At 40.8% G+C, this 25,352-nt stretch overlaps 1 protein-coding gene and 1 pseudogene across 3 annotated transcripts in view; both read right to left on the bottom strand.

Annotated features, from left to right (window-relative positions):
* Window positions 1-3,942: 3,942 nt before the first annotated feature.
* LOC118703085 lies at window positions 3,943-10,846 on the bottom strand (annotated as a pseudogene).
* Window positions 10,529-25,352, bottom strand: part of CMYA5 (cardiomyopathy associated 5) — an 83,815-nt gene continuing 68,991 nt past the window's right edge. For all 3 annotated transcript variants that reach the window (XM_036409257.2, XM_036409259.2, XM_036409258.2), the window contains 4 exons: window positions 18,501-18,634; window positions 17,221-17,320; window positions 15,011-15,184; window positions 10,529-11,285 (listed from right to left, as the gene is read on the bottom strand). In XM_036409257.2, the coding sequence (XP_036265150.1) occupies window positions 11,039-11,285; window positions 15,011-15,184; window positions 17,221-17,320; window positions 18,501-18,634 (655 nt within the window). In that variant the 3' untranslated portion in view covers window positions 10,529-11,038. The remainder of the gene's footprint in view (window positions 11,286-15,010; window positions 15,185-17,220; window positions 17,321-18,500; window positions 18,635-25,352) is intronic.

Here is a 25,352-nt window from a genome sequence, read left to right as displayed (position 1 = left end):
TATATATTTTTTAAATCATTCTGAAAGAGAAAGAGAACAAACACAATAGGAAAATGGGCAAAATATTTAAACAGAAACTTAAAAAAAACATATATCCAAATGTCCTATAAATATATACAAAGGTGTTCAACTTCTATAACATCAGGGAAATGCAAATTTAAATCACAATGTGGTACCACTATATACCTATCAGAACAGTTGGAATGAAATAGACAAATAATACCAAGTGGTAGCAAGTATATAAAACAACTGAAATGTATATAGTGCTGGTTGGAGTGAAACTGGGACTTACTTTGGCAGTATGTACTGAATACACAGTACACATGCCATGTTCAACATAGTCACTAAAAGATATGGACAATAACATTCATAGCAGTGCTTTTTGTAATAGCCCCCAAACTAGAAACAACTCAAATGTCCATCAGTAGAAAAAGGAATAAATAAATTGCATTATCTTCATAAATTATACAACTATACAGTAAAGAGAATGAACAAATAATGCTACATACAATAGCATAGATACATCTCACAAATATGTTGAATAGAAGAAGCTAGAAACAAAGAAAAAATCACTGAGTGATTCATTCATATAAAGTTCAAAAACAGGCAAAACTAATCAATATTTTCAGATACTGGTTAGTCACTTAAGGAGGTGGGAGTGGCTGGGAGTCACTGTGATGTTCTTTTTCTGGATATACACATGTTATATGACTATACATACAACAGCTTTTAAAAATTTCACAATGTTACAAACTTGTTACCTACTTTTCTGAATATACTTCAAAAGAAAGCTATCTTAATGGCTTAAAAGGATAGAGGTCTATCTAAGAAAGCAACAAAAAGTTCAGAATAGGCCCTAACCAGTTTTGCTCAGTGGATAAAGCATCACCCTGAGGACTGAAAGGTCCCAGGTTTGATTCTGGTCAAGGGCATGTACCTTTGTTGTGGGCACATTCCCAATAGGAGGTGTGCAGGAGGCAACTGATGGATGTTTCTCTCTCATTGATGTTCCTAATTCTCTATCCCTCTCTCTTCCTCTCTGTAAAAAATCAATAAAATATATTTAATTTTTTTTAAAAAAGTTCAGAATAGGCGGGAGAAAACCAGAATGGTGTCTCAACAATGTCATTGAGACTCCAAGCTCCTAATTTCATGGTCTTTTGTGCTCAGCAAGTGAATTCCATTCTCCAGGTTGCAAGTTGCTCCTGTCACCTCTAGGGATTGCATTGGCTTTAGGGGAGGGCAGAAGGCAAAACATCCAAAGCCAAAGTACATACCAACTGAGTCTAAGTCTGCAGAACTGTGGATGCTTTCTATTTTAGTCATCACAATTTTCTACAGTTTCTAAAATTTCCACAATGATAAGTATTAATGTGATTTTTTTTAAAAAGAAACTCTGCTTATTGGGGTGGGGAGGAATCATGTTTAGTAGATGTTCAACTACAAGCTCTATGGGAGTAATTCACAGGGTTTCCTGGTGGGCTGAATAATTGCAAAATCCCTTCTATTCCTATAAGGGCAGAAAAATAGCCCTAAAGTTATCCTTGGGAGAGTGCAGAGCAATGTACTGCTCCCTGGTTCTCATACAAAACCCTATGTGGGGGCCCTTCATGCTATTCTGTGGGAGCAGAGGTGTTCCTGACCTGAAATGACTTGGGGAAATGGCAGCGTCCCACACAGCCAGGGTTCCTGTGTGGGTGCCTGCCGCTGCTGTTCAACACTCAGATACATATTTTACCCATTTTCTGGAGCTCTGCAGGGTAGAACTTAGCTCAAAATAATTAAGGAGAAATGCAAATCAAGGAATAAGCCTGGTTATAGTTTAATTCACTGAAAGAAGGCAAAAGTAAACAGCAGCATAAATTATATTTCAACAGAGTTGATTTCCTGAAAAATATGATTAACATTTTTTCTTTTAAAAAAAAAATGACCTTTGAAATGGCTTGTGTTTTGAACAAGTGTATTCACTCTTTCTGAATGATAATTTTGATCCTGAGGCTTCACTTACCTTTAGTCATTCCTCCCAGAGAAAACTCGGTGACCAGCAAACAAACTCAGTGAGAGCTTCTGCTTGAAGGACCTGAACATTTTTCTCCCTCTGACTTACAATTCAGGAACCATTTGGAGATGGGCCTCAAATTTCCCAGTGAAGAGAAGCAGAGAGTTGATGTGCAGTGGTCCTGAATGGTGAGAAGGTAAACTGTGTGAAAGAAAAGCCAAAGCCTATATGATTTTCAGACATCACTCTCAAGAGTATTTGCGGCCTACTGTGTATAAGGGCCCAAGCTAAAACCTGGGGTATTCAGAGAAAATCTCTCCCACCACAGGAGCCTTGCTCAGTCACATCCTAGAGTCACCCCCGTAGTCACTCTCCCCACTCCCCCAGCTATACTGAACTTTGAGACCTCCTAGGCATCAGGCTATTTCTCACCTACTCACCTTTACTCTTTTATTTTTATAGAATCTTGCCCAAAGGACACTATTATGCCCCTACTCCTTGACTGAGAATCACTAGCTCCTGTATATTTTACTAAGCTTCTCTTATTGTAGTTTATATTTCAAAAAGAACACTCAGCTGGAGCCGTTTTGGAGCTCAGCCCACCTGGTTTTCCAGATGACCTAATAAATTCATAATTCTTTACAAGAGAGAGAGAGAGAGAGAGAGAGAGAGAGAGAGAGAGAGAGAGAGAGAGAGAGGAGAACACTCTCTTGTTTTTCAAATATGAAACATAAGAACATTACATGTTCTTTTTCAAAGTACATATGCCCCGCCCCCAAATCAAGGCCTAAATCAGGGTGGGCTCAAATCTTTACTATTGAACCCTGTGGTCACTGCAAAGCCATGATTAAGGGCTTGCCCCCCCTACATCTAAGGCTAGAGAGAACTGAAGAGACCAAGTTGAACTAGCTATGGTTTTATCCCAATTTATACAAGGATTTCTCATAAGAGTGTGAATGCAGGAATTGGTATTACTATATCAAAGCACCTCTGACTTTGTTTAAACTCTAGACCAGGGGTCGTCAAACTTCTCTCATTATGAGAATCACCTGGTGGAGTTGTTAAAACACAGATTCCCGGATCCCAACTATAAGAAGTGCTATCAGGAATCTGTGTTTTAACACCTCCACCAGGTGATTCTCATAATGAGAGAAGTTTGAAGACCCCTGCTAGACTTAGGCCAGTACAGGTAGATCTCTTGCAAAGGATTTCCTATCTCACAGCCCCAGTGCATAAATCTCTGAGCACTGACAACCTCACAGCCATGCACTCCGTATGTGCAGGGACTCAGGGTTAAGACAGCCTGACTACTATTGCTCTGGTCAAGTGATGACTGACCAACGGCTGAGCACAAATTAGAAACAGAAAAATGCCTCAGGCCGTTCTAAACAAGGAGTTCCCACCATAGGCCTCCTGGTCCTCAGTCGTCCCACCAACTCTGTACTCCCCAAATTCCCCACAGCCTTAAGCAACCATGTTTCCAGGACTCGGTTCATACCGCCTGCAATAAGCACTGCAAGATCAGCAGGATGGGCCACACTCAGAGGAGCTCTATTTCTGGGAGAGGACTGGCTGCACCGTTAGGGGTAGGGCTGCTGGTAAAGGGATAACCAGGTGACAGGTACACTATCCCAAGGATAAACTTGACTCTACTAGCATGTTTTAACCATTGAGCCCATTAGAACTATGGACAGTAAAAGTGGGACAAACCTCAAGAAAGCAAATGTTTTGCTTTCTGCCATCATGTCCACAGAGGTCATATGTTAAGTATGGGCACAGGAAGACTCATCCTTTATGCTTGATGACCTTGCTTTTCCGACTCCCCCATGCCAACAGCAGAAGGGGGAGAAGGGCTTGCGGCTACCATAGCAAGGTTTCTATATATCACATGTTAGCCTATATTAGGTCTCACCCGTGGCTTGGGGAACTCACAGCAAGACAGGTTGCACACCTCAGAATTGTTCTTTTGGCAGCTACCAATATCACATTGCACCTTTCGAGGTTACAGAGCTCCATGGCACAAAGGTGGGGCAGGAGCAGACATTTCTTTGCTCAGAGCTTGACAATAAAGCCAGAGCCCAGTGTTCCAGAAGCTGACAACATCAGGAAGGCAATCTCTGGAAGCAGGCACCCAAGGGACTTCAGAAAACTGAAGGTTTTCAGGGCTGTTCACTCAGGCTTTCAGGGCTGTTCCTGCTGGGATCTCCTTCTTGGGCATGGAAAAGCCTCCTTTTCCTGGACCGCAGGGAGAGCATGTGCCGGTCAAAGGCTAAGCTGGGCGAGTGGGGAAGCCAAGGGGGAGACAGAGAGGTTCCTTCCTTTGGACCCCAGCAGAGGTGGGCTGTGCAAAGCGAAGGGTTCAAGACAGGAAAGGCCATTTTCTGGGGCTAAGCCTAGGCCGAAGCGCTGCTCCCCTTCCCTCCTCTTGCAATTAAGAAGGAATGCCTATGGCGATGACGATTGTGAGAAGGAAGAGTGAAGTTGTGATCTCCTCCCAGCCAAAGCCCTTCTTAGCCAGATCCTCCTGCTGTTGGGGAAGGGCCCTCGCAGGGCCCTGAGGCGGGGCTCACGCTCTAGCTGTTCCCAGTAGAGAGCCTGGTAGACGGCTTGGACACAAGGCGGTGGGCGCGGCGGCCTGCCCAGAGCTGTGGGTACGAGAGGCGGGCAGCCGGGTGCAGGCCGAGCCGAGTCCGCGGAGGGACTGACACCAGGTCCATGCAGGCCTGTGTCGCTGAGCAGGCCTCTGTCATGCCCAGCATCACCTGTGCCTGGGAGAGATGAAAGAGATGTAAAGCGCTGGCAGCCTCAGCTCTCCCAGGAAAGCGGGAGGGGCGGAGGAGGGAGCTTTGCCCCTAGTGGGCGGCCTTGGTGTGCGCCTGCGTGGCTGGAAGTGAAGGGGTCTACGAGCAGCTCATACAGTGCTACCCTGTTTCCCCAAAAATAAGACAGTGTCTTATATTAATTTTTGCTCCCAAAGATGCGCTAGGTCTTATTTTCAGGGGATGTCCTATTTTTCCATGAAGAAGAATACGGCACACATTTATTGTTAAATGAAAATAAAGGAAATTTATTACGTATATGGTAGTATGGTAGTTGTCAACACAAATCAGTCAAACTGTGAATCCTACAGTATCAAGAATTTACTCATTTATTCAATGACAATCATGTCATCATCTTCTAGAACATCATCATAACAATCCAAGTCCTGAATTTCCTGGTGAATTTCTTGTGACTCCATTTCTTTCAGAATCAGTGGACCAAATCTCTCATGTTTAGCCTAGGAGGGCCTTATTTTCGGGGGGATGCCTTATATTTCACTCAGAAACAAACCTGTAAGTAGGTCTTATTTTCGGAGGATGTCTTATTTTCAGGGAAACACGGTAGTACGGCCTTCGCCCCAGAAGTGAGTCCTCGCTGCTAAGCCTAGGCAGGACACCCCACCCTGCCACAGCCCTCAGGAACAGCCTACTCCCCCTCTCTCCTCCTGTTTCCCTCCAACCCCCTCCATGTGGCCAACTTCTAGGCAGCCATCAGGACTTCGTTCAGATGGTCCTTCTAAGAAAACCACCTCAGTCCTCCCAAGTTCCTCTGCCTTCTACTGACTTAACTAAAAAGGGGTCAAGGAGACAAAAACAAAATGGCACTGACGACTGTTATCTCAGGAGTCTTACTTATTCAACATGTTAGTGACATAAGACTAGCATTTGTTATTATTTGGTCACCTCAATCAGATATGTTCCCTCCCTACTTTGGAACCCCATGATTCTTCTGTCCAATATGCTGTATGTGTGTCACGTTACCTGTGTGTCTGTCTTGGCCTTCCTCAAGGTAGGAATTATGTCTTACACATCTTGTTTCTTAGCAAGAATTGGTGACCTGACATGGTAAACATTAAATTAAACTATATTTAAATTAAATATAGTTAAATATAATGACATTGCATTGACTCTAAATAAAACTGGGCACCAAGGTTGGTTCATGAAGAAGCTTCTATTCACTCTTCCCAGCTGGGTTTATAGAAAACTGATTCAAGTTCATAGTAAATATAGACACAATACATACTTTCCCATGACAAACCCAAGAAAAACTCTAGGACAAATAGTAAAATTGGTACCTTTAAAACCAAAGCATTTTTATAGAAATGAAAACTTGAAGTCAATTGATTATCTATCACTAATAGACTGGCTGAGTAGTTTAAGATAATCTTTCCAGTGGACAACAATTGGGCATTAAAATAGTGATATGAATCTATAGTTGATGTGAGAATATGTTCAAGACATAGATTTAAGTGATGAAAGCAGATTTCATTCGCATTTTTAAAATGTGTGTGTGTCCAAAGAAATAAATGGGTGAATACACACCAATGTTAACATTGCTTGTCTCTGAGTGGTGAAATTAAGGATCATTTTTCTTTTCTCCTAACTACTTTTCTTGAATGATTGTAATGAGTAGAAACAGTAAAATATTAAACTTTCACTGGAATTACAGTGGTCATAGATAGCATAACTAAATGCTTGTGAGAACACTGTGGTATTCTGAGGGCTATACTAAGTTCTTTCATTGTAACCAGTCCTCGCATGATAGCTGAATTAATAACAGCTAACGTGTTTGCTAGCATTATACATCACTCTATTAACAACTTTATATTTTTTAATTCTTTTCATTTATGTGTTACAACAACCCCTTTCTGCTTTATTTTCCTTTATAGTACATACCTCTTTCTGGTACTAAACTACTTACATATTTACCTCCTTTATTGCAAGTCGTTCCTCTCACTAGAATGTGAACTTCCTAAGGCAGGGATATTTGTTTCAATCCCTGCTGGATTCCTAGTACCTACAGCAGTGCTTGGCAATTTATTAGTACTTGAATGAATGAGTGAATGAATGAATGAATGAACAAATGAACAACCTTATGACATAATAACTAGTACTATTCCTACCTTACAATAAGGACTCTAAAAGAGGCTAAGCAATTTGCCCAATCACACAGCTATGAAGGAGCAGAGCGATATTTCAACCCAGATCCACATGATTACAGGATCTGTTCTGAATCACTTTCATCAATCACAACAAATCCTTGTATGAGTGTCCTCCTCCTCCCACATGCAGTCAATCCATGGAGGAGATAGTAAGATGTCACATAAGGAATGGCTTTGTTTTATTAAATTAGTAAGATCATCACATAATAGACTATGTTTTATCATCTGCAATAGTCATAGAAGGTATGATATTTTCAGATTAAAAGTAGGAGGAACAGCCCTAGCTGGTTTGGTCAGTGCATAAAGCTTCAGCCCACGGAATTAAGGGTTCTGAGTTTGATTCCAGTCAAGGGCATGTATCTCCAGTTGCAGGCTCAATCCCTGGCCCTGGTCAGGGCATGTGTGGGAGGCAACCAATCAATATTTCTCTCTCTCTCTCTCCCCCCCCCCCTCCCTTCTATTCTCTCTAAAAATCAGTGGAAAAATATCATTGGGTGAGGATTAACAACTACAAAAACAAGTAGGAGGAACAGGGCCTAGACATCTACCAAGTACTCACTCACTGAAGAAGAAAACTATAGCTTAAGAAGTATCTTAAAGCATTTTTTAAAATGTGAATACAAGAAGTTGGGCTGAACAGATAAGAATCCACAAAGGACAATGATTTCTTTGGGAAGCCCAGCTCTGATTAAGGAGAAAGTACTTAGAACAGCAACCCCAAATATTTGGGCCCATGGCTAGCCAGGGCAGTTTAATAATGCTGGTCAGTGAGAGCATCCATATAACTTGCCTTATCACCAATCCTTTGACCATCATGAGGCTTCAACAGAGCATGTGGGATTTAAGAGGTAAACAGCCACAGGTTGTGTGTGCAGCCCAATGTGGATCATGGTAGGTACCTGCAGGTGTTGGAGCTCAGGGGCCTAGAAAGAGGATCCTCTACAGATATGTGTTCTCCAGCCCCTTTGTCAATTTCATTTCTCACTATAAATTAAGCAATTGTCATTCTAAACTATTACTGAGATTTTTGCAGACTTGATTAATGTGGCCGAGTCCCTGTGGACCTCAGTATTTGAGAGCTCTGATGTTCCAGTTTCTAGATCTTCCATGGGAAAACTAGCTCTGAATTGTAATGACAATTCTACTTCCTCCGACCCCCCAAGTCACACACACTCACAAACATATATAGTCACACATATGAAATATACACAACATACAGATGCACATACACACAATATATATATATACACACACACACACACACACACACACACACACATATATATATATATATATATATATATATATATATACACACACACACACACACACACACACACAACACACACACACACACACACACACACACATCTACGAAGCCCTGTTTGGCCAGCCAGCCTCCCTGGATGACATCATTATCTCATCTTCCCTAAAACTGAAAAATCATGTTAAAAAGATAGGATATTTTACCATCTTTGGTGATGGCCAACTTTTCATCAAAGGAAAGCAGACTCAGCTCAGCACACAGTCGGTTCAGCTATAAGAGCAGTTTCCTCCCACATTCTGCATGAGGCTGGCCATTATGGGGAGTCAGCAGGGGCTGTTCCCTTGGAGCAGGATTTCTGGACAGAGCTGAGAAGGAAACAAAGAATGACTTTTCTTCTCTCCCACCTACACTAGGTCCTTTCTCTGCAGAAGCTAAGAGCTGGTACAGCCTAACCCAGGGGGTCTTTATGGAACATCCAGTTTAATGTTGAAAAACATAATACCAAACACGTGAAGAGTCAGTTCTTTGAGACTGCCTTTGAATCTACTCTTTATTCCTGCTACTTCTTGTTAACTCACCCAGAATATAACCTAAAGTCCTTACTTAGCTTTTAAGGCCATGTGAACTGATCCCCAGCTATTCTCTGACTGTTTTCATAGCGTTCTCTCCCCCGTTTATTTCACTCCAGCCCTGCTGACCTCCTCACTGGTCCTCTAACCCATCCCCATGCTGCTGTCCCTTCTTCATGGGATACTCTCTCCCCACATATATCCACATGGCCTGCTCCCTCATCTCACTTAGGTCTTTATTCAAATGTCGCCTAATCAGAGCTACTTTCCATCATAGCTAAAATACACAGCAGCCCCTACTTCCTACTATTCTTTATTGTCTTACCCTCATTTATTTTTCTTCCTAGTTCTTACTCCCCAGTTACATATTACATATGTGTTTATTGTCATCTTTCACCAGAATATAAGCTCTTTGAAAGCAGGGGTTTTGTCGGTTTTGATGACTGCCATTTCCCCAGGGCCTAGAATAGTGCCCAACCCATAGTAAGTACTCAATAAATAGGAAAGACACTAACAGGATTCTAAGGCCATTCCAAAGGGAGAGGAATTGATTTAGTAGGCCTTTTAACTTTACAAAGAGAAGCCTAAGCCTGGGCAGGCTGGAAGAGTCTGAGATAGTATGCTCTCCTGTATTATGAAAAATGTCTGTATTGGTAAGAGAGGTTTTTATATGTTGATGTTTTCTAGTTCCCCTACGTAATTTTGAAAAAAACAATGTTTGAAGAGATGCCAGAAGCTTACAGAATAAAGGAGAACAGAGAGATTAGTCTATTCAATGTGGCATGAAGAAAAGATCAAAAGGGACTTTATTTTGTTTCAGGTTGTATGAAGAAATTTTCCTCATTAACCTCAAATTTTCAACAAAAGCAGGTTTAACCACTTCCAAGGACAGCCTTGTGTTAGCACTGCCTTAAGGAATAAAAGAAGCACTGTTTGTGTTATGGGATGTTGGAGACCAAATGGGCCTAGGGAAGCATGAAGAGGTAAGTAGTGGTGAAGTAGTCAGAGGTGATGGAGGAGAATTCAGAAGCAGGAAGTCAGAGGTGTCAACCAGGAGAATGTAACCATCTACAAAAATTCTTGAAAATTTGGGCTAAAAAAACATTTTGTGTGTGTGTGTGTGTGTGTGTGTGTGATTCATATTTGGATATAAAAGGAAAAGGGACTCTGAAATAATGAAGGATTTAGGGACTTTGGGGTTACCCTGCATTACAGAATTCAGATTTGAATCTCGATGGTTATCTACAATAGATAGTTTTCTAACTTTATTTAACCAAAGAAACATTTTCATCAAATGAATTATTATGAAGAACACAATGTATAAAACAGATCAAAATGGAATATGGATCTGAATTTATACCCACCTAGCTTTCCCATTGGATCCCACTTGGGCCCTTAGGCACCTCTGTGGAATCCCAATACCCCAGTAGCACAACTCTGCACACATTTTAGGAAAATTTTGAGAGATTTCAATATAATATCTAAAAATGACCTAGCACTTTTTTCTAGTAAAAGGAGATTACTTGCTTTGGATAGCTGACTATAACACTGAGCTGAAAGTGTTTAGGTTTTAAAACATACATGTGTAAAATTCTCACATGAAAATTAGTAGTAGCATGACCCACTAAAGCGTGATGGCTATTTACCCTGCAGTTTGTCCTGGTCCAGAGAGATCAGCTGATAAGTTACAGACCATAAGCTCACATAACATGTTTTGTTTTATAGACTCTAACCATTTATTTAACAAAATGGAAATTTCTAATATTCAGCATTTTTCTACATTTAAAATTTCAGGGAAAAGAGACCCGTATTCTACAGCATATATCATTACAAAAGAGTTCATTGTCAACTTTCTCTTGTGATTAGGATCCATCATCCTTTAGTGAAGTAAGGCGACATTTCTCCTGTGGAAGAAATCAGAGGAGAGGGGTTACCAGCATAGTCTTCCCTCTTTACTCGGATCTGTCCTTCCGAGGATTTCTTTTATCAGTAAGACAGGTGGAAGTCCATTTCTCTGCTTTGCTTCCCATGTCAGGTACAAATCCTTTCAAAGCAGGGAAGAACTCAGATTTTCTTGATGGTTTTGTTCACGTGATAACCCCCATGCATGTAGCTATCATTAGTGCAAAAGGCACTTTGAATAATGGATAGCACCCATGGGAAAGCAACAGGCCACCAACAGAGTTTGAATTATTGTTCTTTCAAACTCTGAAAGCCAGTGATCACTTGTGCCTCGCAGAATCCGGCGGCTCTATCCCCAGGTGCAAAGTACATTTTCCAGGTTTCTCCAGGGCAAAGGCAGGGTGGACACCCTCATTAAACCTGTGCCTAATGATGAAGAGCAACTGTCCACTTTCGGCGTTTATGAATAGAAGCCGCTGGTGGTTGTAGTCCAGCAGAATGCCCACCCTGGAGGGACGCTCAGTCACATGGACGTCGCTCACAATGCCACTGTAGAAAAATGTGTATCTGAAATGAAACGGGATGGAAAATTAAAAACTTCAGGAATCCTGATGGACCAAGAAAATCACTGGGAGGTCACCAATATTTCAGTTATTCACTTCAATTCACAACAATGAGTTGCAATAACATTGTCCCAAGTACTTTAAACAGACCCCTTCTAGATCCTAAAATGCATAACTCATACCAACAGATGAGCATTTTTAATAATTTTGTTCCTTCTACATTAGGAAGCAGTCTCAGAATAACCAACATATGCCTCCCTTGTGATTTTTCTCAACATTCTAATTCTCTCCCAGCTGCCCACATGTTTTAACTACCGCATTCACAGTATGTCATTCTTTTGAATAAAATTCCTTTGAGGCTGACATGTATTTTTAAAAGTACTTCCGGTTTGCCTTCCATAAAATGTATTAATTTTACAGTTTAAGGATTTATAATAACTTACATAATGGCCTTTAGGAAGTTTAAGAAATATTCCATTGTTTTTGCCCAGCTTTAACCTCTGTATAAGCTCCCCTTATTCCAAGCCAAAGCTTTCTTTTTTGACTTAGCAATGATTTTGTGGTCTTGCAGCTAAAGAAATTGCCTTTGGTTTATCTTTTCAATTGAAATAAATTTAATTAAATAAGTATTCACTTGGGCATATCTGTGTGTCCAGCACTTTATTAGGCCATGGCACACTGTCCTTGACCACCAGCATCCCATACTCTGCTGAACAGAACGGAAAAACTGATGATGACTTAAACACTGGCTAGAGCTGAGACTCTAGCTCAGAGCACGGACTGTCAAGTGCTCTTGACACATCTAACGGTTTTTGCTGTGAGAGGAAAGGTTCAAGGCCAGGTTGGGAAGAAGAAATTGCTGAACAGAAGAAACTAAATTTCTCTGTGCAAAAAAAGTAACACAAATTTTGCGGTTTTGCCTGCTGGTCTTAGAAATGGAAGTGGAGACCTGAAAGTGGGGGAAAGGAAGAAAAGAGAGGAGAAAAAGTTCTGTGGGTGTGGTAGGTCTGAGGGGTGGGAGCAACACCAGAGCAGACTGAGCCCCCAAAATCCGGGTAAGTGACTCTGATACGGGTATGGCAGAAAAGGCTAAGGACTTTTAAAACCTTGTGATGTCTCTTAAAGTCCCAGAAGCTTGAGTGCAGGTATACTTAGGGAATGGCAAGTTGGCAAATTCATGCAGAGTGAAGCTCGTGTGAAAGGACAAAGGTTCATGGGAATGAGAAGATAAGCAAGACTTTATGATGATAAAGAAACTTGTAGAGCAGGAAAGGGTTGCAGGGGGCAATGATGGGGACCAGCAGTGTAGGCTGGGGCCCTTACAGAGGCTTGGGGAGCATAAAGCTCATACTCAGCCAAAATGAATGGTGAGGCTGGAGAGGTGGAAAAGAGGGAGAAGAGGACCCAAGCAGTGGGGGCAGCAGGAGCAATGATGAGGTAGCAGAATATGCCTGTATGTTGTGGAAAACATTACTATTGGTCTGTCAGGTTTGGAGAGGACATGTGAATAACTTTGAGGATAATTCATGGGTCGGTAAGTCAGGAGCCAGGAACTAGACCTGCCCTGTTCAATATAGTAACCATTAGCCACATGTGGCCACTTAAAACTAATTAAAATTAAATAAAATTCAAAATCCTGTTGTTCAGTTCTATTAATCGTATTTCAAGTATTCAGTAGCCACATGTAACACCATTTTTCTATTTCTGCAGAATGTTCTACTGCACAGCACTGGTCTAGAGGGTTCTGAATGCCCAAATAAGCCATTCCCCTATCCTTGAATGGAAGGTCTCTGCTGTCCAGCCCAGGTCAGTCCCTCCCCACCATGGAGGCCAAGGATGTAAAGACATTCCTTAAAGACTTGGCTCCACCAGTTCTACAGGGCCTGGAACATGCCCTTCCCCGCTGCTCCATTTCTTCCTAAGCACATCAGTTTCTTCTTCAACTTGAACACTGGCCTAAAACCAAGCCTGTCTGCCAGGGGCATGGCTCCTTTGTCCAGTTATCGCCTGTTCCTCCTTGGAACATAATACAATTCTGTTTTCTAGAGTCTAGAAATTAGTTACCAGAGGCTAGTCGAAGGACCTTTTCATAAAGATCAATATCTAGTTTCAGCTCTAAATTGGATTATAAACTCCAGGTTTGAGTGATGTTTAACTTTGGGAAGGGGCTAGGTCCTTAAGCGTTGCACGATGCTGAATACCAATTAATCATGCCCTGACTTGGTGAACTGTTACTTTAAATAGCTCTTGGAGATGGTGTCCTTATGAACCATGTCAGAGAATCAAACTATCAAGGAGGATTCAGGGAGAAATGTGCAAAATCCCAACCTGTGGGCCTTTCTCTGGAAACTTGCAAGCGCTGAAGGCTTTCCTTTTAAAGCATTACATTTGAATAATATCCCACATTGTATGATAATTTGCAATTTCAAAGCTCTTCCCTGTATCTGATTTCATGTGATCCTCACAATCCCAAAAAGTAGCAGACCAGGCATTGATTTCCCCTGGCAAGACACATGAGGCACATGCTCAGAGGGTTAAGCCACTTCTGGTAAGTAGCCAATAGGAGGGCAGAACCAGGACTAAAATCAGACTCTGGTTCCCAGTCCATTGCTCCTTTTTTCTTTAAAAAAAAAAAAAAAAATTAAAAAAAAAAATATATATATATTATTGATTTTTTACAGAGAGGAAGAGGGAGGGATAGAGAGAGTTAGAAACATCGATGAGAGAGAATCATCGACCACTGCCTCTTGCACACCCAGTAGGGGGTGTGCCCGCAATCAAGGTACATACCCTTGACCGGAATCAAACCCGGGACCCTTGAGTCCGCAAGCCAACGTTCTATCCACTGAGCCAAACCAGTTTCGGCCCATTGCTCCCTTATTAGACCATCCTGTGAGCATATTCGGATCATCATATAGTTGCCCTTCGCTCTCTGAGATGAACACTGGTTAATGGCTTTTTCACTTCAACCAACTAAATAATACTAATGATCTAGACCAGAGGTCAGCAAACTTTTTCTGTAATGGGCCAGAGAGTAAATATCTTTGGGGGCCATTCAGTCTCTAGTTAACTCTGCCATTGTAGTACAAAAGCAGCCACAGACAATATGTAAACAATGAGCATGACTGTGTGCTAATAAAAGTTTATTCGCATAAACAGTGGGTCCTAGTTGGGCTTCAGTTTGCCAATGCTTGAAATAGACCATATGGGAAGAGTATTGGGGATCCACCTCTTTCTGTCACTCCTGTTGACTCCTCTCTGTGAAGGGAGCTCTTTTAGCTTTGCCCTGTGGACTCTCCCTACTCTGGGGTGAGTTTAGAGAGAAAAACTGTCCATGCATGGCCCAACAGGCCCTTCCTATTCCCTATCTCTTAATGAGGAGCTTTCCCGGGAGTCACACATCCTTTTCTGCTTCTCAGGAACCAACTCTGCCTTGCAGGGCAGGGAAGCTGGCCTGGCCAAGGCTGTGGGTGGGTGTGTCTGTCTGTTAGTAAGGTTCAATATAAAGAAAACTATTGCTCTTGGGTATGAACTACATTCTCTAAAATTGGCTTCCTCAGTAGTAAGAATAGTTTAATCTCCATATATTTGACTCTTGTTTTCTTTCTCAGTTGGTTCATAACTTGGGGAGGGGATTGGGATGGCATTTATTAAGCCCTCAGAGTTCTCTAACTAGAAAGCAATTCATGACATTTTGACGAAGAGGGGAGGGGCAGGACTCCAGCTTACCTCTGTGGCTCAGAGCAGTGCATGTACCATGAGGTCTCCCCTTGTCCCAGTGCACCGGCCTGCACAGCCGAGCTGGAGCAGATGCCAAGTCGATAAGCTGGGCAGTCCGTGACTGTAGTTTCCCAGTAATGCTGGCCGCAGGCAGGCAGCTCCTCACCCAGCACTGATGGGATTCTGTAGGCAAAATGATTAGGATTTGCCAGCCTTCATCTCATAGACATCAACATTCACACATTCACACCCAGTTAAGTAGGACTCTATCCTTGGGAAATGCCGGAATTTAACTAGACTTCCATTGTTCATTGTGCCCTGAACCTTGACCTGATTGCCACAGAGTTCCCTAAACTCTCAATGTGCATTTGATGTATTCCACTGCCACATACTACTTGCATGCACTGTACATCTTATCTCTGGAAGAAGCAGGGAACCAGACAATAACTAGAATAATGCAGGACAAAAAGAAATGGCACAATCTGCTTTTAAAGAAATTGAGACAATACAAGGAGGGCAGGGAGGCAGATCCAAGAGAGCATTACTTGCAAAGTTTTCTTACAAAATTTGCAAAAAAGTTTCCAAAACCTTTTTTAACAATGAGCTCCAGTGTCTGCTGATTTCACTGGGCACAGAGACCAATGAGGTGCTGCTCTTGAACAGCAAGACGGCCGGGGAGGCCAGAGCAGAGCGGAGTACGAAAGCTGAGACTCTGGCCTCTTTGGATTGGTAGTAGGTGTGCCTGAGAGGTTGTTGAAAGGTCTCTTCTTGTTTCACCTCAGCTATTTTTACAAGAGGCACAGGGAAATGAGCCAAAGCACTTTTGGTAACCTTGTTTGCATGAATTGCTCAATTTTGCTTTAAAATGGCTGAGACAGCAAGGAAGCATTTTTAATTTAAGCAGCCTTAAGTCAGCACCTCTCCCTCTCCCCTTTAATAGATGAGAAAATGATTAATACAAGGGAATGTGTTTCACTTTCTCATGTCTTTATCCAACTTCATTTCAGATAATGAAGCAAAGATCTCTGTAACAAAGCTTGCCTGCCTGATAACTATGAGATCATTTTTAGATTAGTAATAAATAAAATTCTATAAAATATATTACAGTTATCAACAGTTATTATGTATGAACTCTTAACAACCAGTTTATTTCTTTTATTTTTTATTTTTTATTTTTTGAGAAACTAAACAACAACAACAAAAAGAAAAGCCCAATCTATTTTTTAAATATTTTATTTTTTGAATTCACTCATCTGTATATATTTAGCAGCTATTGTGTTTCTGGGTCCCCATGCTAGATTCTGGGGATTAAAAAATTCAGAATATAAGGCAGCTGCTTGAGGATTATTTCAAGATCAAGTCACTGACAAGAGACTCCACACATGTTCAGACCCTCTCACAGGTCAAATAAAGGATGCCAGGGCCAAGAGAAAGTGTGGGCATTTCCAGGAGCAGGTAACACCTGAACTGGGCAGGAGACAGGTGAATAGCAACCTGATAGGAAAGCAGTGCAAGACCCTGTTGGTCAACTCAGTGCTTTATAGGAGTGCTTGCTGGCAGCCCACACCAGCGCTGACAGCAGTCTGCGTTTCACAAGGGTTACAGTTTTCAAAAGCCTTTCATGTACATTCTTCTATTTGACCTTTTGGACCTTAAAATAACCATGAGAGATTGCAGGCAAATTGCAGAGCAGTCTCCCAAATGTGCCCTCAGCTTTTGGCACTTTGTCACTTTGATGCTTTTTTGTGTGGGTGATATGAGTGTTGTGTGTGTGTGTGTGTGGGGGGGGGGGCCAAGAAAGTCTGAAAAGTTCTGCATGTGGCCAGAGCTAGAAACTCAACAAAATGTCATTCTCCTCTACTCCTTTCCAAGTGAATGGATATAAAATCTGGTTTGCTATTAAAAATATTAGAAGAATTAACCTGAATTCTTTTTTTCATTAAACCAAAGGTAATTCCATAAAAACAGCCTATGTTTTAAACAAACCATCTGTGCACATATTTCCAACAAAAATATTGACACTTGCTCTAAGTTATGAACTCTCTCTGTCACCTTCCCTCTAGTAATGAACCATAACCACCCTGTATGGGCGTGCACACATTTCTTCTATTCAATACCACACAGCCAGGCATATTCATGAAACCAAAAATATGCACAATGAAGTGACACACCCTCAGAACACTCTAATGCAGAGGCATCTTGCACTTTCTTCTACTTACTCTGTCAGCCGTCTTCTCTCAGCGAAGCTGATTACTGTCCCATTTGAGGAAATTTGCAGAGCAGGATGAGCTGTTTCTCTCAACAAGCGAAATCGGGTTCCTATTGCAGTTAAGAAAATATGATCATCACATTGCCACAATGTCAAGTTCCGTCCTTAGGCCAAGTCTCTTATTTCAGGCCTTGGTCTCCCTTTCTCCAGATATCAAAAGACCCCAGTGTCTTTGGGACCACAGTGAAATTTCATCAGGCATTAGTGGATGCCAGAGGTGCTTCCCGTGCTAGAAGTGGCTGTGCTGTGCAAAGTGTGCTCCGTGCATCTTCATCCCCTGGAAATGAGTTAGAAATGCAGAATCCTAGGCCTCACCCCAGACCTACTGAATCAGAATCTGTGTTTTAACAAGATCCTCATGAGAGTCATGTCCACATTAAAGTATGAAAGTTCACTGGTGTAACCTAAAGGAGTGGTTCTAAGAGTGAAAGGTATAGGTACCATATTGGGACGGTAGGGAATTTCATTTCTGGGCAGGCAGACCTCATGTCTTCTCCTTATAAATATCAGGCTGATGTTTATAAATGTATTTACATCACAAATGAGGCCCATATGCAAGTTTTTGCCGACTAAGCATATCACTTAATGTGCCACACTCAATCTTGTGCCATCTCTGGGTCTAGGATAAAATAATAAAATGACTGCCTATCCATTCCTCAATTCTTTTCACAATGATTGAGAACAGACAAACATTTCTGTTGACATCATTTGGGTATTTTCTACAAACTATCATTCAACAAACATTAATTGGCACAAACAACATGGTAGGCACAAATAAATAAACAGAGGAATAAGGCTGGAAGCTCATTAATAGAGTTCACAATGCAATATAATAAGACTATCCCCACCCCACATACTCACTACCCACAAATTATTACACACTGTGAGGCAAACAAGAATCATCTGGGGAGATTAAACCCACATGGCAGAGCCTGTCTTCCAATAACCAGGTCAGGATCACTAGGAGTGGGGCTTAGGCATACCAGTATTTTTTAAGCATCCTGACAGACCGCTAATTGATAGCCAAGGTTGAGACCCTCTAAACCAGAAAAATAAAAGAAACATTTCGACTCTTGATCAATCTTGGGATCTCATGCTAAAAACCGTGCCCTACCAGCAGGTTGGGGCCTTTAAGAGGTTGCCTTCAAGGATGTCTCTTCTGGGTGGTGGGAGGGAAGGAAGGAGAATGCTTGGAGATATGACACTGTATGCAAAGGAGAAGGAAGATACCTCTGGTGGAAATGAGGGCGGCTTCACTCTGTTCACTTGTTCCAAATGTATTGATGGCTCTCACATAGAAGAAGTAGTTATCGTTGGGCTGGAGGTTAACCTTCAACTGGAGTCCTTTAATTCCAGAGTAAGATCTAAGTACAAAAGGAGAATAATAATTTTAAATACAATATAATTCCATTGCTAAACAACTCATCATATTTTGATCCTATCGTAAATGAGCATCTTTTATTAACAACAAATAACTTCTTTTTTTCTCTTTTAATGACCACTGGCATTAGCAAGCAAGATTATATAAGATGGTTATTATTCACTGAGATTACTTTATCAAATAATTTGTACCTTTGTCAACTTTTGTCCAACAGATGGCTTTCAAAATGCTCTTTGGAATAAAATCAGACAAACTTCTTAAAAAAAAAATTTTTTTTCAGAAAAGTGACTATCTATCAATATTAATGAATCTCCAAGAATGTATTATTTTTTTAATCAATTTTTGGTTCAGAGGGCACTTTTGGATGAAAATTATGTTGTTACAATACAAAGGACCCTAATTATCTCATTCACAGATCTGAAATTGTAAAAACTTCAGGTGAGTGATGATTTTGTACATGGCCATTATGCTAAAGTTATAGAAACTGAGATCTCTAAAGACAATATATTGTTTAAAAAGTTATCTTTATTGTTGAAAGTATCTCGGATACTTTCCCCTTTGTATGTGTGTGTGTGTGTGTGTGTGTGTGTGTGTGTGTGTGTGTTTTCCATTGATCCCCTGACCCCACCCCTCCCAGGCCTTCACCACACTAAAACAATATTTTCTTAAGGCAAGTTAATCCTAGCAAGAAGAGAATTCTAATTGTCACATAAAATCCCCCAAACTGCAATTCCTAAATCTCTCATCTACATGGAAAGAAAGTGATGGTAGTGGTATCTGATTGGCAGCAGGCTTGGCAAGTACACTGTAACAGCCCAGTCATTTAAATAATAATGGACTTGCTGGATTTGAAGATGGAGCTCTCTGAAGCTGCCAAGTAGCTAAAATAGTTTTGTGCCTTTTTCCCATTTTCTTTAATCTGCTCTATATCATGGCCTAGAGCATCCTATATATAAAGAGGTAATATGCAAATTAACCCTCACACCCTCACAAGATGGCTGCCTCCAACCAGGCCAGCAGGGAGGTTAGTGAGGGATGACCAAACGACTGAACAAGCAGGCTGCATGGGGTGACCAGGCTGGCAGAGGGGTTAGTGAGGGATGACCAAATGACTAGACAAGTAGGCTGTGTGGGGCAACTAGGCCGGCAGGGGGGGCTATGAAGGGCAACCAGGACATGTGGGGGGAGGGCAGTTGGGGGCAACCAGACTGGCAGAGGGAGGCAGTTGAGGGCAACCAGGCCAGCAGGATGGGGGACGTTGAGGGTGACCAGACCAGCAGAGGTGTAGGGGGAGTTAAGGGTGACTAGGCAAGCAGGAGGGGCAGTAAGGGGTAACTAGGCCAGCAGGGAGGTGCAATTAGGATTGACCGGGCTGGCAGGGAAAGAACAGCTGGGGGAAACCTAGATGGCAGGGGGAGCAGTTAGGGGTGATCAGGCCAGCACACAGAGGCAGTGAGGGGCAATCAGGCTAGCAGGGTGGGGGTAGTTAGGGGCGACCAGGCAGGCAGGAAGGTGAACGATTAGGAGCCAGCAGTTCAGGATTATGAGAGAAATGTTCGACTGCTGGTTTAGGCCTGATCCCCAGGACAGTCAGACATCCCTCAAGGGGTCCCGGGTTAGAGAGGGTACAGGCTGGGCTGAGGGCCCCCAGCCCCCAGTGTATGAATTTCATGCACTGGGCCTCTAGTTTATAAATAAAGCACAAAAGTGCTCTTCCTTCTGGAGTGGTGAAGGCGGGGTTGGGGTAGGAGCAGGCTGGGAGAGGACAATGGGGAGGAAAGGGGACATAGGTAATATAATACTTTCAACAATAAATAATTTTGTTTAAAGAAAAGAAAACTATAATATAATAATTTTCATGTTCATTCTCAGAAGGATAGGTTTGTTTGTTTTTAATCTGTTTGCTTGCTTTGTTCTTATATTATTTTCTGTTTGTTTTGTTATTAATGAGCATACCACAAAAGGTTTATTCAGCCACAGGTAGTTTCTCTTCCCCCCCCCCCCCCTCAGGTTATTTCTACCTCTGTTGATTTATTTCACTTCTCACTACCTACCTTAGAGAATAATATGAAAAACCAGAAAAAATAAAAAGTATTATCGGCTCAAAAAAACAAATTAATATGGAAATTTTTAAGAGCATAAAATCTGTGTGCAGGAGGCAGCTGATCGATGATTCTCTCTCATCGATGTTTCTGGCTCTCTGTTCCTCTCCCTTCCTCTCTGTGAAAAATCAATAAAATATATTTTAAAATTAAAAAAAAAATTTTAAAAAAAAGAGTGAGAAGTGTGGAAGGGAGAGTACTGGATAAAGGCTTCAGCCTTTTTTTTCTCAATAAAGGCTACCTTATTCAGAAAAAAAAAAAAAAAAAGCATAAAATCTCTATAGAATAACAACCCCCAACCACCACCATTTCTTAAAGCACAAAAACTCCATTATGTTCCTCAGAAGGAGTCGGGGAAGGGAGCAGCCTTGGTCTATTTGTATATCTTCTATTTAGTGCCCGTGGCTGGAAAAGGTCAGTATAAACCCCTCAAATGTTATCGGTTGTTAATTCAGAATCTACCACCTGACCAGAACCTTTGGGAGCGTACTATCTTTAGATGTGCTGAGAATGGATCCATGTAATTGAGCCACATGTCCAATGACAACTAATTATGTTTCAGTTAATTAATGAAAAATGTCCTATGACTGAGAATTTAATTCCCAACTAATATCCAGAATATTATTCAGGGGTAGATGTATTGCTTATTTTATTTGAACTGATGACAGAAGAGATGTTTTAAATATACATTAATTATAGTAAGCAATAAAATTATTGTCTCAAGCACTTTGGGGTCTGAACTGAATTTCAGACTTCATCCACTCATTAAGTAAATATTTATTGATTACTTACTATGTGCATAGGCCCTGTCTCTGCCAGAGGTAGAAGTGGCAAAGATAAATGAGGAAATTTCATGTCTAGAAATGAGATAGAATATACTGACTTCATTTTGTAACAATGTGGTTGTTAAATGCCAAGGATGCTATTTTTGGGGGGTAAGTGTTTGCTCTTAACTTTTATAAAGTTGAATATATATATTCAATTGCATGCTATATCTTATCACTTAAAGACTAAAGGTTTACAAGGTACTTAAGCCAACTATAAGATCAGATCCTGCTTTCAGTGCCTGAAAGCCGGTCATGCAGACTTGAAATATATGTACAATGCCCTCACTGCATATGTGAAATAGAAGCACTGGGCTTGAAAATGAAAGCAATACAAAATGTGGTAGTGTTTTATTGTCTATAAAATGAAAGCAATACAAAATGTGTTAGTGTTTTATTGTCATATGCCCAAGAACCAAGAACAAAGCAAAACAGCTTAAATACAAATGGCTCGTTTCCAAGTCCATTTATTTTGTCTGATTTCACTTACATGTCACAAAAGTCTTTCATGTCAGCTGTCCCTGCTTTTTAGCTGAATAAATACTTCAAAAATTTTTTGAATTTGAAAACTGGAGAGTGGTACCCTCCCATAGAGTATAATTTTTTTAAATTTAAAAAACAAACACTTGTTATAATTACAACCAAATTCACATGACTTATAATGAGCTTGATGTTTACAGAATTAAAATTCACAGCATATCCTGGTTAAGGTAAGTGATCAGACAGCTGATGAAACCACAAGTTGTTGGTGCTTGGATATGAAGGGATTTTAGCCTTATCAGTAATATGACTGATCTGACTGTTAGAAGTCTAGAGCCTATAATAAAATCAAAAGACAAGAAGAAATATAATTCAATTGGTCTCATTTTGGGTCATAAGTGTGGAATTCTCCCTACAAGTTCCATAGTGTGGTGCAAAAGGATGTCTTTATATGTGTAGTTTCCAGGACAAGGAAGCATCTAGAAACCCAGAGTCATCAGCTGGTGGAGAATAAGCACATTGTGGAGTCCAACCACAGAGCTCTGTGCCCAGCAGGTCTTCAAAGGACTCTCAACTCTCCATTGGGAGGACAAAGAACATTTGTTAAACTCCAATGCTGTGAATCAGAGAGAAACAATTTAAATAAGAGATCAACCTACTGTCTTCTGAATGAATCTGACCTCCTCTTCTCTTGTTTGTTTGTTTGTTTGTTTGCAGAAGGCAGATGAATAGAAACTAGGAAGAAGCTGATACCTGCCCAATATAATGAATACCTTTCTAACTTGAGTCCTTTCATTCTTTAGTTTTTGCAAGGAATGATCAAAAAGTTTGCCACAACTAACTATAGACAATGGAGCAAGAATCATTTTACCTGGGACTTAAAAAGGATCTTTATGAAGTAAAAAATTAGAGAACAAATGCTTAATGGGAAAATACTGAAAGCATTCCCATTGAGTCGAAGAAACAGACATGAGGTTAAAACAAATTTGGAGGCAGGAGGTAAAACAGTTGCCATTTGAAAATTAAATGATTTTTTTTAATCTAGAAAATTCAAGAAAATCACCTGACAAAGGCTTACATAAGAAAATTCAGTAAGATGGCTAGTTGTGAAACTAACATAAGAAATCATAAGGCTGACACTTGATTTCTCATTAGAAACTCTATAGGCCAAAAAAAATAAAATAAAATAAATGGCATGAAGTATTCAAAGTTATGGAAAGCAAGGATCCGAGAGACCAAGATTACTATATCCAGCAAGGCTATCATTCAAAATAGACGGTCAAATAAAGAGCTACCCAGACAAAAAAAAAAAAAAAAAAAAAAAAAAAAAAAAAAAAAAAAAGCCTAAAGGAATTTATCACCACGAAGCCAGCATTACAAGAAATGCTAAAGGGATTGTTGAGAAGAAACAGAGAGAAACCTAGCCATACAGAATTAAAATGGCTTAAAAAAAAAGTATTTCTCAATAATAACCCTAAATATAAATGAATTAAATGCTCCAATCAATCAAAAGCTGTAGGGTAACTGAATACAAAAACATGACCCAACTATATGCTGTGTACAAGAGACTCATATCAAATGGTCTCAGGATGAAAGTGAAGAGACGGAAAAATTTTTTCCATGCAAATGGAAAAGAAAAAGAAAAAAAGCTGGAGTAGCAATACTCATATCCAACAAAACAGACTTGAAAAGCTTCATGCTAAGCAAAATAACCCAGTTGGAGAAAGATAAATATCATATGATCTCACTCATTTGTGGAATATAATAAACAACATAAACTGATAAACAAAAATAGAGCCAGAGGGGGGAAAAATATGTTAGAATATAATAGAAGTAATTCTATTATTTGTAGATTTTTAATATTTCCTACAACTTTTGTGATATCATACTATGTTAGTACAGTTTTGGTAATATTATTATACTTAAAATCCTTTTATTCTTGAAATATTAATGTTTGTTGCATGTAATAACATTATTATATGTAAGATCATTTTTCTTGAATAATTGGTATTCTTTGCATGTAACATTATATTTAAAATCATTTGTGTTGAGATGTTAATGTTTATTGCACATAACATTATATTTAAGATTGCTTTTCTTGAAATACTAAGTTTTATTGCATGTAACATTAAAAAAGTAAATTAAAAAAAAAGAAATCAAAAGTCATCATAAACAAATCTATCTATATAAAAACTTAATATGCAAATTGTCCCAGCGGGAGTTCCATGGGGTTCAATTGCTCGCTATGATATGCACTAACCACCAGGGGCAGTGCAGAATGAAGGAAGGCCTTGGCTGGCAGCTGGCAGTCAGGGAAGGAAGGCCCTGGTCGGCAGCCAGAAGATCCTGATTGGCCCTGATCCTACCCGTGCACAAATTTTGTGCACCGGGCCTCTACTATCTAAATAAAGATGAAACAGGAGAAACACTTATTTAAATAGTGGCACACAAAGATCCCAAATAGCCAAAGCAAGCTTGAGAAAGAACAAGTTGAGTATCACACTCATAGATTTAAAACTATACTAAAAAGCTATAGTGATCAAACAGTATGGAAGGGGAGCAATAGGTGCCCACCTCAGTGCTCCTCAGCTGGGAGCTCGATTCTATCTCTCTAGGGTTATGCTGGGCCTAGGCAATAGAGCAGTGGTGTCATGGGCCTTAGAGCCTATCTAGAGAACCCCAACCTCTATTCTCCTGTGCCCTTTCTTTCGCCCTATTTTTTTTTTCTTGCCCTTCAAAGCTGTAGCTGCCACTTCAGCTCTCTAGCAATGGAGACTCCATCCCCACTTTTTAAAAAAATATATATATTTTTTAAATTGATTTCAGAGAGGAAGGTGTGTATGTGGCGGGGGGAGAGGGGGTGGCGCGGAGCGGAGAGAGAAACATCAATGATGAGAGAGAATCATTGATCATCTGCCCCTTGCACACCGCACACTGGGGATCGAGCCTGCAACCCAGTCATGTGCCCTAACTGGGAATCAAACTGTGACCTCCTGCTTCATAGATCGATGCTCAACCACTAAGCCACACCAGCTGGTCTTCATCCCCACTTTTCCTGAAGCACGCAGCTCCCCAGAAATGTGGGCCCCACCCGGGTGGCCAACCCCACCCGGCAAGCGAGGCCATCTCTGAGAGCACCCTGAAAACAGCAGTGGCAGGCTCCACTTCCTCTACAGCTGACATCAGGTGGCTGAGCAAATGTATAAGAAGGACAAAGTGTGTATCATGCAACATCCAGATGGAACAGTTTTGAAATAGCTACAGCCACCTCCAAAAGGTCCAGTAAGGGAGCTAG

The sequence above is a fragment of the Pipistrellus kuhlii genome, unplaced genomic scaffold, assembly GCF_014108245.1.
Source record: "Pipistrellus kuhlii isolate mPipKuh1 unplaced genomic scaffold, mPipKuh1.p scaffold_m20_p_4, whole genome shotgun sequence".
In the NCBI taxonomy this organism is placed as follows: domain Eukaryota; kingdom Metazoa; phylum Chordata; class Mammalia; order Chiroptera; family Vespertilionidae; genus Pipistrellus; species Pipistrellus kuhlii.
The sequence above is the reverse complement of the archived record's forward strand: the minus strand, read 5'-3'. Positions and strand labels throughout refer to the sequence as shown.